We start from the raw sequence: 13431 nt of genomic DNA on the forward strand, positions 1-13431 counted from the left end.
CTCTACTGAGAAAGCCTTTGCTGCGAAATCCTTTCAAAAGGATAAGGGCAAGTTTCAGCAACCATCTCCACAAAAGTCTTCTGCTCCAACATCCAATGGTACCAAAAAGAAGAACATTCAATGCAACTACTATCACAAGTTTGGTCACATGAAGGTTGAATGTCGAAAACGCTTAGCTGCCCAGTCTAAGCAATTCGGTTCGCAACCCAAAGCGAACAGTGCAGAGCACACTGAGCAGGCAGAATTTGCTTTTTATGCCTTTATGGCTAAGAGACCTGCAGATCATGTGAAGTCGTCTGCCTGGTACATTGATTCAGGTGCCTCTCGACATTTCACTCACCACAGAGACTGGTTTACTGACTACCAGCCTTATTTAGATTTTGTTATTTTTGGTGGCGGAGAAGAGTACACGGTTGTCAATAAAGGCAACATTCAGATTCAATCTGTTGGGAGGAATCTCACATTCCTTGATGTGTACTACGTTCCAGGGATGGAACTAAATCTACTCTCAGTCAGTTAGTTGCTGCGACATTCTCCACACTTGGCAGTCACCTTCAGTTCACATCAGTGCACCATCATTGATCGGGCAACTAAGTCTACTGGTGCAGTTGGTCTTGAGAATCATGGTCTTTTCCTGATTCTGATGATTCTCAAGACTTAGCTATGGCTGCTCGGCGATCTTCCATAAGCACACTTTGGCATCAGCGATATGGGCACTTAAATGTGCATTATCTCTCACAACTTGCTCGGGATGAGCTTGTTCTTGGTTTGCCAGAGATTCAAACTCAACACCTTGGAGTTTGTGACACATGTCAGGCTGGGAAGCAACATCGCACACCTTTCCCCAATGGCGATTCTTGGCGAGCTTCTCCAGTACTTCAGCTTGTTCATGCTGATATTTGTGGCCCTATGGCCACTCCTTCTATTCTTGGGTACAGGTATTTTTTGTTGTTTGTAGATGATTTCAATAGAAAAATGTGGGTGTATTTCATTAAAAAGAAATCCGATGCATTTACTATATTTCAGAAGTTTAAACCCTTAGTTGAAAAAGAGTCTGGGAAATCTATTATTACTCTTAGATCAAACAATGGGGGGGAATTTTGTTCTAATGTTTTCTCCAGCTTCTTGGATACACATGGCATCCAACGCCAGTTCACCACACCCCACACGCCACAACAGAACAGTGTAGTTGAACGTCAAAACAGGACAATCACCGAGATGGCTCATTCCATGCTCGAACACAGAGATGTCTCGAAGCAGTTTTGGGCAGAAGCAGTTAACACTGCAGTTTATCTGTTGAACCGGTCACCCACAGTGGCGGTCAAAGGTAAAACTCCGGAAGAGGCCTCGTCAGGTCACAAGCCCAAAATCAGTCACTTGAAGGTTTTTGGCTCTCTTGCTTTTGTTTGGATCCCTGATGCTTTACACAACAAGTTGGATGCCAAGAGTTGAAAATTAATGCTTGTTGGATATAGCAGTCTTCACAAAGCCTACCGCCTGATTGATGTTGAGACATCTCATCTTATATACAGCCGTTATGTAGTCTTTGATGAGCAGCGAGGACCATTCATACCTATTTCTCCTGTTCCTGATCCAGCAGACCAGCCTATGCAGGCTCATGATTTGGGAGTTCGGCTTACATTAGGTCCACCTAATGGGAGGGCTCCAATATCTCCTGCAACTCCAGTTATTCCAGTGATACCTGTACAGACTCCTCCGGCTTCTCCTGCAGGATCACCTTGTTTTGAAGATGCTTCACCTGAGTTTGACCAGCTTCTTCTAATGCGGATCCTGCTGATCAAGCATCTCCTAGTACTATTGTTGGTCCTCCTATCCGGACTAAGTGGTGGGCTAAGACACTTGCTGATCTTCATGATGATGAGCTCGTAGATGGGAGAACTACTCGGAAAAAAAGCAATACTACAGATTCCGTTAACTTTGCTCTTATGGGCAACATTCACAGTGTGTTTGAACCTCAAACATATTCTGAGGCTAAAGGAATTCCAGAGTGGGAACAGGCCATGACATCTGAACACCAGAGCCTACTGAAGAACAACACTTGGGTCATTTCTGATCTTCCACCGATGAAGAAACCCATTGGCTACAAATGGGTCTACAAAATCAAATACAAATTAGATGGTACTTTGGATAAGTACAAAGCTCGTTTAGTGGCAAAGTGCTTTTCTCAGCGTCAGGGCATTGATTATGAGGAGACCTTTGCTCCTACTACAAAGATGAGCACCATCAGATTAGTCCTAGCCATGGCAACACAGATTGGCTGGAAGGTCCATCAGATGGATGTAAAGAGTGCTTTCCTAAATGGTGATCTCCATGAAGAGGTCTACATGACGCAGCCTCCTGGTTTCAAGGTTGCTAGTAAAGACCATCAGGTTCTCAAATTAGTAAAAGCTCTCTATGGTTTGAAGCAGGCCCCTCGGGCATGATACATCAAGATTGATAAGTATCTCAGTGATCAAGGCTTCAAGAGGAGTTCTTCAAACTCAAATTTGTACATCAAGACTACTGACAGTAACATCATCCTTCTGGTTATCTATGTGGATGATCTAATCATCACTGATAGTTCGGCATCTTTGATTCAGGGAATCAAACAGAACTTATGCCAGTCTTTTGATATGACTGACCTTGAGCTCATGCATTATTGCCTAGGTGTTGAAGTTTGGCAACAATCTTCTGGTATATTCATCTCTCAGTCCAAATATGCCAAGGCCTTGTTAGACAAATTCCGAATGCAGGATTGCAAACCTACATCTACACCTATGGAGAAAGGTCTCAAGTTATCAGCAAAGTCTGATTCTCCTTCTGTTGATGATACTACATACAGGCAACTAGTAGGTAGCCTCATCTACCTCTCTGCTACTAGGCCTAATATTAGCTTCACAGTCAGCTATATTTCACGCTTTATGACAGCTCCTAAGGCTGATCATTGGATGGCAGCAAAGTGTGTGCTTCGTTATGTGAAGGGCACTTCAGATTATGGACTTTTGTACTCTCGAAGTTCTAATCCTAAACTCAGTGGGTTCGCAGATTTAGATTGGGCAAGCTCTGTTGATGATAAAAAGTCAACATCTGGATATGTGTTCAATTTGGGATCCGGTGCAGTCACATGGACCAGCAAGAAGCAACAAGCAGTTTCTCTCTCTTCTACAGAGGCTGAATACAGACGGACTGTTAAGGTAGGATGTGAAGTTGTTTGGCTTTGTCGGATGCTTGGGGATATGCAGATGTCACCAGCAGGACCGACCACTCTATTTGTTGATAACGAAGGCGTTATCAAGTTAGCACGGAATCCAGTCTTCCATGAACGAACCAAGCATGTGGATGTTCATTGTCATTACATACGACAGTTGGTTGAAGACAGGACTATTGATCTGCAGTATGTTCCTACCACAGATCAGACTGCAGACATTCTCACCAAGCCTCTTGGTCCTGATAAGTTTGTCAAATTCAGAGGACAGCTTGGTGTTCTGGATAGATTAACCATTAAGGGAGGGTATTACAATAATAGATAAGTCGTCTATTATTAGTTAATGGTTATCTATTGTAAATATCTAGTTAGCTTTAGTTAGCTTTCACTTTTTTAGCTTTATCTGTTAGAATAGAATATTTCTATTCTTTTTGATAGTTTCCTAAGGAAACATCGCTTTATTCTTTTATATAAATTGACCTCTTGGTCTCTGTTAATAACAAGCAAGTATTTTACCAATTACTTCCATAATACGAATTGAATCGCGAATCGGCCATGAATCGAAATTGAATCGGCCATGAATCAGCAAATTTAAAAACCCTTGAAATTTAGTGAGTAACTTACTTCATTGACCCTTTATCGCTAATTCAATTCACAGATTCACAAAAAATCTTTTGGCTTGACCCTTTATCGCTAATTCAATTCACAGATTCACAAAAAATCTTTTGGCTTGAATCGAATCGCAGCAATTCTCATTACTATGATAAAACTATTATAGATATCTTAAATAGATCTATTTAAAGAAATGTCGATAGATATTGGACTGAGTTTTGTTTTTTTTTTTTTTTTTTCCTTCAAAACTTATAATTTTAGCAACTAGTATCTTTATTTTTAATTTCTATGTAATGTATATTAAATTATTTTTGAAAGTATATTATGTTTATAATAAATATTGAAATTTTGATGTGCAGATGGTTGTCAAATTTAAGCTAAAAATATAATTGTTAACATTAACACGCTCACACTATCACACTCCACGTTTCTGCCATTGTAGAATGCCTATTGGCATTAATAATAGTGGTGGGAAATCACGGCACTACAAAAAGTGAAATAACTGGACACCAATGACAAGTATTTCTCAATAGGCAACTGAGGAGATCAATCAGAAGACTATAGTGGCTATCATTATCATTCCTAACAGACAAATAATAATGATTTTGAAAGGGCAATGATACAGGATAAGAATCAGAGTTTTTCTATAACACCTTATCCCTTAAGTTTTCTGGCATGAATGGTAAATTTCTGGATGGGAGACTTTGGAAATGGCAGAAGACTTTGGCTAGAAGAACACTGCATGTTGAGATGTTTCCAGAGCCATCTCCAATACTAGAGAACTCTCCGTATTTGAGACGCATTTCAGGGGATTGGACACTGGTCTCCTGGTAACTAGGATTGAAGGTAATATTAAGGCAAGAAACTTATAAAAGTTGCAGAGCATTCAAATACAAAGACACCAACACCTATTAAAGGTCAAGTGAGTGACCTCGAGGTCACTGGCACTTCTCAGATTCCAAGTCACTTTAACAGTCCAAAACCCTTCCAGACCACCTCGTGTGCATATTCTTATTATGTGCCAACACAAAATTAGCCCCAAACAATGAAAAACACACAATTTCATATCCCTTTTCCTAATTTATTATAACTTCATTAAAATTATCAGCTCTTGTTGTTTCATTTTCTTAGAATAGATCTGAATGTACATAAGTTATTGCCATTTAAAGTGAAAAAGATTCAATAATGGAATGAACACATCATAGATTAGAATAAACCAAAATAAGCTCTAGCGGAAAATTTATTTGTATCTACATTTTGGTGAACCACTAAAGGATAATTTATTTTTATGTACATTTTGGTGAACCCTATATTGTTACACTTCCAATATTCTGATATCTCAATAACAAGAACCTGCCCCTTCAAAACAGCAAATACTTCAACTTCAAACAATACTCATACCCATCTATCGGTCCCACTCATATAATCCATCTCAACCAGGATCAATGCAAACGTACAATGAAAAAGAAATTCAGATCCCGAAGATAAAAGAGTCCACCCTGTTATTGATAGCTCTCAAATTGAAGTCCATCCAATGGAAGATTTAGTAATCTAACACAAACAAAGGGAACATAAAATATAGCCGAGAAGTGGTCAAAAGCAGGAAACCAAGGTTTCAACACAAGTGCTGACTTAACCAAGAATTTAGCAACTAACTGAGCTTTATGCATATGTACTGGGCAAGGTAGGCAAAATAAAAATAAATCTAAACTCCACCTATAGCTGTACCTTGTCAATCAGAACATCACCAACCTCATTATCATTAGTCAAGTGTAACCATGTTACTAACCTAAGCTACTCACATTTTCTCTCTATTAACCTGTGATAATTTCATCTAAACATTTATGTCTATGAAGTTGTAATGTAATAGATGACAACAACAATGTAACCTCGGACCAGAAATCCAGCGCAATGAGCGCATCCGCAATGCTAGGAAAGTTAACATGCACTGCAATTAAGTCAGTCCATAAACCAAAACGAGAATCGCCAGGGAATATATATATATATATATATATATTAAGAATTCAACTAGAAAAACAATTAATGGTAAGAATAATAATAAGTTAATGTCAAAATCCAACGAAAAAGACAAACACTTCAAGGAATTCAACTAAAGACTCGGAAAAGTGTGCTCAATGCGAAATCCTGACTGAACATTAGCTTCCCACGATTTAGCAGTTGAATCAAAAGGATAAAAATATTAAAGTTAGGCAACACCGCAACGTGTACCTTGACAGTGAGATCGTGAGCAAGCGGCCAAACGAGGGAATTATGCTCAGCGGATCGTTGTCGAGTCAATCTATTAGCTGCTTCCTGGAGGCGCTGCCCGAAATCTACCGACTTCTCTAAAAGGGCATTCTTCTCAACATCTGTGACCCTTTTTTCCATGAGTCGCTCCAAAGACTCTGCTAAAAGATTGTTTTCTGAGCTCTCAAGCAGCGATTCCAATGCATCCTCAATGTTGTTATTCTGTGGACGCGGGCCGAGAGAAATTCCTCCACCGCCCCTATTGCAGCTTTTCTTTGCAATCCGGTGTAACTCCATTAGGGGCAACGTATTTGGGCACTAAATTAATGGAAATATCATTCCCTCGCCATTTCTTTAGTGCACGATAAGCTGCTGTTCTAGTTTTGTTTATGCTCCAAGAGTGGGGAAAACGGCCCGAAATTTGCCGCCGTCCACTCGAAATTAGCAGGTATTTAAATTGTGATTACATTAGGGTGCAATAAGTAATTTTAGATTTGTAATTTAAATTATACTAGCACTTCTACTTGGGAGAGGTTCAAGGGATAAGTCATAGCGTAATTTAAGAAATTTACCATTGTATGAAATTGCATAGTATAGTAAAGGGTTAAACATTATTTTCCTGATGATAAATAATATTATTTTTCAAAAAAATATGATTTTTAGTGTGGTTCAATAGTGCATAACAACAATGGTATTTTAGAAGAGTAGTATACAATAAAATGAAAAAAAATTATTTGAAGCATGCACAATGTTTGATATAAATGTTTACCAAGAAATGTATGTGTGGACCTAAATAGTAACTATAACATAATCGTAAACTGCCATTTGAAACATGCATGATATTCGATAGAAGCATTATTTTTAAGTAATAGTAAGTCAGCCAAATTTGACAGTACAATGTATTTGTATGGGTATTACTTGTAGGATATCCCGTATTACATTTATATATCATCTATATGACAAGTCAATCTAAGTTTTGTCGTCTCTTTGTTGCATATAGTGAACCTATAAAAGAGAAGTAAACAAAAATATAATCAAACAAATGAAATTCTTAGATAAGGTAATTTTTTTTTTAAAAGTGTATAGAAGGAAATGAATACAAAAAAGTGCCTTGTCAAAGTGAGAACAAGGACAATCGAGTTTCTTCTTTCTTTCTAATAATATTGTAGGGGTTTTTTTTCATTTTGCAAAAGCGCTCAAATGAGAAGGCAGGTTCAATTCGAAGGCCTTGTAGGGATTTGACCCTTGATATGGCTGTAAAGGTGAGGCCTTGTCTTTCAATTTTATCTATATCAATTGTGGCATGTTCTAAAGTTAGGCCTCGTGATTTGTGTATTGTGATAGCCCAAGTAGTGGTTAGTGGTAGTTGGGTACGATTGCCTTGGATAATTGGATGGATTGGTATGGTTTTTGGGTTGTTGACATCCCATGGAGGCCCATTGTAGCTATCAAATGTGACAGTAACATATGTTGGCAACTAAGGAGGCTTAGAGGATGGGGCATATACAATGTCCTTAACTTCACCAAGGGATCCATTGACAAGGTCACCTTGTATCCATAGGTTTGTGGTAAGCATGACACGTTGGAATTTACATATGAGTACTTCTTGTGAGAGTTGGTCATATGTATATGTTTTAGCATTATTACGTTGAGTATTTACAACTACACAGAGTGCAATAGGTGCATTTAGTTGTTTGAGTTTTTGTTTATTATGTATAGCAACTAGTTCATTTGTAGCAAACAAATGTATTGCTTGGTTGAAGTCTGCTTGCTCAGTTGGTGGAAGGTGTGTGTTTGTGTGTGTCATTAGTAATTTCCAATCATCCTTGAATGGTTCAGCATTGTGCATGTTTTTTAGTGCATGACGAAACTTTATTTGTGTTGGGTCACCACCATCTTGTCTAAATATTGTTTGTAATGTTACAATGATATTAAATTTGAGCCAAAGATTTTGAGCTATTGTTTGTGCTACATAAATAGGTTTGTCCATAACAGGAGGAAGCTGTGCAAAATCACCAATTAGAATTATAGATAGACCCCCAAAAGGAATGTGTTGTTGGTGGGGAAATGCCTCGCGTAACCTCGAATCAATTTTAAGTAACAATTTTGGGCCTATGAAACTCATCTCATCGATTGATGCAGGAGCATCTTGCATGGGAAAATTATTGGAAAAAAAAATTGTGGAGGAGAGAGAAAGTGACGAAAATTAGAGGAGAAATAATAAAAAATAAAATAAATGGAAAAAGGAGAAAAGAAAGGAAAAGGGGATTTCTATTTTCGAGGTTCATAGGTGGCATAATAGAAAAAATAAAAAATAAATGGTTGTCATTCCATTTATCGAGGTGTGTGGGTAGAATTCTAGAAAGTTATGAATATTGTAGAAAGTTGTGGATATTGTAGAAGGTTATGGAAGTTGTAGAAGGTTGTGGAGGAATTCTAAAAGGTTGTGGATAAGTCATGTATTGGGTGGTAAGTGCCTATTTAAGCAAGGCATATGAGCATTTCTAATCAAGCTCAAGAAGAAGGTGAAAGCTTGAGAAGTGGAAGCTCGAGAAGGAGAAGCTTGAGAAGGAGAAGCTCGGGAAGTAGAAGCTTTGGAAGGAAAGCTTGGAAAGGTGAAAGTTGTGGAAGGTGAAGCTTGGAAAGCTTGGAAGGCTTCAAGGTGTGAAAGAGAAGGAGGAAGTGAAGAGTGAGTTTTCCTGAGTCTGTGGACAGAGCGCCAAATGTGAGGCAGTTTACAGCAGGATTGTGATGGAGTTGTGAGTGTGTAGACAGAGCATCAAATGCGAGGCAGTTTACACTTGGATCTTGGATAAGGTTGGAGAAGAGCTAGTGGTTGTGGTTTACAAACAAGGAGGTTGCTTGGTGGCTTGCGAGCACAATTTGAGATCTTGGAGGTTTCTACCAGAGTGTGGATCTGGACTAGCTTGGGCTTGGATTGGATCTTGAGAGATCTAGCAGAAATGTTATTGTAATTGTTATTGAATTTTCAATAAAATTGTTTGAAGCATTTTGTCATCTCTTGTCTTCATATTGTGGCATTTCTTGGTTGTGATTTGGTAAGGGTGGTGTAGCCCTTCGTCAGTGGTATCAGAGCGTACCTTCATTATCGATCAAAATATATTTGATGTTTTTCATTTCTTCTTGGTAAGTTGTTAATGTTTGTCCTTCTAGTGGTTTCATTTCTCTAATTTGTATCTTAAGGGTTGCATGTATAGTTGTTGAATGTATATTAAATGTGGCTATTCCAGTTGGTGCAAGAACGAGGATAGGAGTTAAGTCATGTGGGGATTTATTTTGAACAGATGTGCGTATGCAATTGATTAGATGTGACTTTCATGTTCATGTTGTTCCTTGCAAGAGCACTTACAAAGATTCAATATGACTATTCGCAATGGAATGGTCTAAAATTAGTTGAAGGGTCAATTTTTGTTTAGGTGACAACTCGTAGTGGTAATTGTACTCATGTTTTGGTGGCAGATTAGCTTGTTGAGATATCATAGTTCTAGGAACAAAATGGTTTGCATCTTCGTGCAATTGTGAAGGAAGATTGTGACCTTCCCAGTTGTGGTTCTTGTTAAAATCACATTTACCCAACAAGTCAAGTTCATTAAAGTTGAAATTATTGGAATGAGACATATTTGAAATAAGTTCCCACTCGTGCAATTGGGGTGGGTCTTGTAGAGATGGCTCATCCTCACTTTCGATATCTTCTCCCAAGTCATTTTCAGTTTGTTCTTTGCGATCAATATGCCAAACATTGTATTTTTGCAATGACATGGCCTTCTAGTGAGAAATGATTTCTTCTTTTGCAAGACCTATATCTGTTGTGAGTGAATGAAAATATTTGTACAAAAGAAGCTCATTCCAACAAAATAGTTCAAAATTGTCAGAGTCTTCAGGTGGAACCATATAAAATTTTGGGTAGACTTGAACAATTGCTTTGTCATCTCTATGATGCCATTTGCACCCTTTATGATTGGTTGAATATGTATATGATCTAGCAAACTCAATGAGTGAAATTTTCTCTAAGTGTGATGGGCGTTGTATGTAGGCTTTTATGTAGGTAGATTGTATCTCATGTCCATCTATAGTTGGTTTAATGCAATGAAATATTTTTTTTCCAACATTAAGTGATATGAAATGTCGGTTGCAAATGACAAGAGGAAGTTTTTGTAGCATGTGGCATGTTTCTTGTGCATTGATATCACGCTCTGAAACAATTTTGGCCATGAATTTTTGGTATGCTTTGATGGCATTATCTTGTTCATTAGCATCTAAACATATCCTTGATAGCATATTTACGCAACTCTTAGATTTCTTCTCTGCTTTAGAAGCATATTTGGCAATGTATTTGAGAACAAGAAGAAGTGACATGACTGGTTGACAATCAATGTTTGCCCTCCAAATAGAGAGCATTTGTGGATTATGTATGTTAACCCTATCATCATTGAGTGTAGGCACATGTGACTTGCGACCTGAGTCATCACATATCAATTGTGACTCATCACATTCTTTCCAAAGTGCTTTATACCTACATTCTAGTTGGTGGCATTTTTTTCATAGGCAAGTCCATTCAGTGCATTTAGTGTGTCATTGTACATGATTAACCAATTCGTCATAGTCAATGTGTGGATTAGTTGCATTTATTGCATGTGTGTTGTGCAAGCATAGATTGTCAATTGGGGCCCTATGAATAACATTTTCAATATCACATTTGCCTTGAGGGTTCCAAGCAGTGACATATTGGTTGAAAATTTCTTTGGCCTTTTTTACTTCATCTGGATTACCCCAATCCAATGAATCCATATTGGGTGCATTTTTTAGCCAAATAAACCCATGAATGTGAGAAGACCCACAATTTTTCCACTCATATCGGTACCAATAATTGGTTGCCCCCATTAGTTTCTCGATGACTTCTTCACAAAAGATTGTAAAATGTTGATGTAGGTATAATGTTGTTGAATGGGGGTTCCTAATGACATTATGTATGTGATGTTTGTTGTTTAGGTTGGTAAATGCTATGTCTGGATATAAGATTGCATGTAGGTCAGGCCATTTGGTGTCAGTTGCGCTTAAAGTGAAGAACAATGTGGGAGTATCTATTTGGGTAATAAGATCTATTAGATTTGTGTGGTGTTTATTCCAACATGAGCATGTACCTCGCAAGGTGGATCCAAAATGCATTAGTTCTTTAGCTAATTGACAATTGGGCACGTTTGTTAAGTGGGACTGAAGATTTTCTATAGTGGTAGGTATATTATCATCAATTTTGCATTTAATAAACATTGATGCTAGAGCTTGGCTACAATGGCGCATCATAAGGTTAAGGAGGAAGTATGTAAATTGTGGGTGTTGACTGAACCTGTTGTCATGATAATGCATAAGGTGTAGAGCATATTCATGAAGTTTCACATCTCTTGCTTGTGGTTGCATGAGTTATGTTGTTCCATTTGGGAATAGAGTTGGAAATGCCATGTCAAACAATCCCTCAGTCGTGTTCTCATTAATTGCCATTGAACTGATGTGGGGCCAATCGAGTTTGGTGCTAGGTTCATGGTTGAGGTGCAATGATTCCTTAATGATTTGCAACTCACGTTGTTTATTTGGTAGAATGATTATAAATGAAGTAGAATTTTGTGTGTTTTGTTCATGATCAATTGGTACACTTTCAAGGTCATTGTTGGTTGAATGTGGCTCTTTATGTTCACTATGTAATGAGCGAAGCATTTTAGATATGTCAGTAGTAGTATCTGGCAATAGCGATAATGTGCTCTCATCAATTATAACATCATTGTAATAAGGGTCATATTTGATTTTGTATTGGAGCGCATTGTGACATGACTTTTATTGACATAACAATTATAAGCCTTCCCATGTGAATTCAACTTACGTACTATTAAAACATCCAATTCGTGGAGCCTATGTGACAATGTTTTTGCAATGAGTTTTATATCTTGGGGAAGCTAATTGTATGACCACTATATTTGTATTGTCCACCATGGGCATGTGTTACTTGTAATATTGGATTAACACGTGCAATGAGCATCTCTTCTACTTGTGTGAGAACTTTAAGAACATTTGGTTGTTCAAGTGGGTCCATATTGTTTGCAAGTGAGAAGCAATGAAGACCTTTCTTAGCAATTCATTTTCTACAAGCTATGTCTTTGTGTGAGGAGTGCACAAGCATACCTGAGTAGCGCTCATTACATATATGACACATGTGTAAGTTGGACAATACATCTAGCCTAGTTCTAAATGACTTGGTAGTGTCTAAGAAGGAAGATGACAAATTGTAATCCATATTGTTAAGTGGGAGTGGATGGGGAGGCCTGTGTTGTGAAAGGTTTGTCTGAAAGGGGGTACATGAAGGGATGGCATGGTTGGTTGGAAGAGCTTCTGTAGACAAACAAAGTGGTTGATTTGATGTATGGTGGAGTCGTTGCATGCATTGGAGTTTTCAGCGAGCACTAATTTCCTCTCTATGATGAGCATAATACAAATGACTTCTCTTACGTGTATGTAGTTGAATGGGGCTATTGAAGTGTGAAAGGCTTTTAGAAGTTTGCACATTTGAAACTGGAAGTGGTGGGGTTTGTGATGGAAGTAGTGTTGGAATGGGTGGATTGGCTAATTGATGTGGGGTGGTAGTAGAAGGACGGGAGTAGGACTAGAGTGTATGAACAAGTGAGGCAGTGGAGGAAGATGCATGATGGATCCTACGTCGCGCACTAATCTCAGCTCTATGGCTAGCATAATACAACCTACTTCTTTCACGTGATCGAAGATCAACAAGGCTAGTTAAGTTTGGCCATCCATTGGAATCATGTACATTTGAGTCAATTTTATGTACTCCATAAAAGATACAATACATGTAATCAATAACTCTTATCCTTAATACAATATAAAAGTGTAGAAACATGTATGGTAGCAACAAAATTAGTTGTTAATTTCATTGCGAGGTATACTGTGTTACAATTAATCATGTGTAGTTATCCATTAAAATGAGAAAATATTCTACTAAGAATTGTAAAATTAAGGTTATAGTAGTAATCTATGTGTTTGTAGATTGAATTGGTTTGTATACAACATTTATAATTGTAAACCAAAAAAAAGAAGCAAAATCATAAAGTTAAACATAACAAGTATGAATATTAAGTATTTCAAAGTGTGTGGACAGAAAAGATGAAATAATTTATTAAAAGGACTCACACATATGTATACAAGGTAAGTAGTAGCTACATTCGATGCTTTAATATAACCATAAATAAAGTGTTATCTCTATATCAAGTGTATGGAACAAGTTTTGAAGGGGCCTTGAAACCCTGTACATAAATAGTGCAGAAAGAAGTAAACAAAATAAAGAG

General features: G+C 37.7%; 1 protein-coding gene across 3 annotated transcripts in view; it reads right to left on the reverse strand.

Annotated features, from left to right (window-relative positions):
• The window catches only part of LOC149562798 (F-box protein At4g02760-like), a 58830-nt gene extending 52304 nt beyond the window's left edge, over positions 1 to 6526 (reverse strand). Inside the window, exon 1 of one of the 3 annotated variants that reach the window (XM_089826259.1) lies at positions 6047 to 6526. In XM_089826259.1, the coding sequence (XP_089682385.1) occupies positions 6047 to 6361 (315 nt within the window). In that variant the 5' untranslated portion in view covers positions 6362 to 6526. The remainder of the gene's footprint in view (positions 1 to 6046) is intronic. The other 2 variants (XM_089826258.1, XM_089826257.1) reach the window with 2 other exon arrangements.
• Between the last annotated feature and the right edge of the window lie 6905 nt (positions 6527 to 13431).

Source organism: Cupressus sempervirens, chromosome 4 (genome assembly GCF_028749045.1).
Source record: "Cupressus sempervirens isolate cs-2001-9-10 chromosome 4, ASM2874904v1, whole genome shotgun sequence".
Taxonomy (NCBI): Eukaryota; Viridiplantae; Streptophyta; class Pinopsida; order Cupressales; family Cupressaceae; genus Cupressus; species Cupressus sempervirens.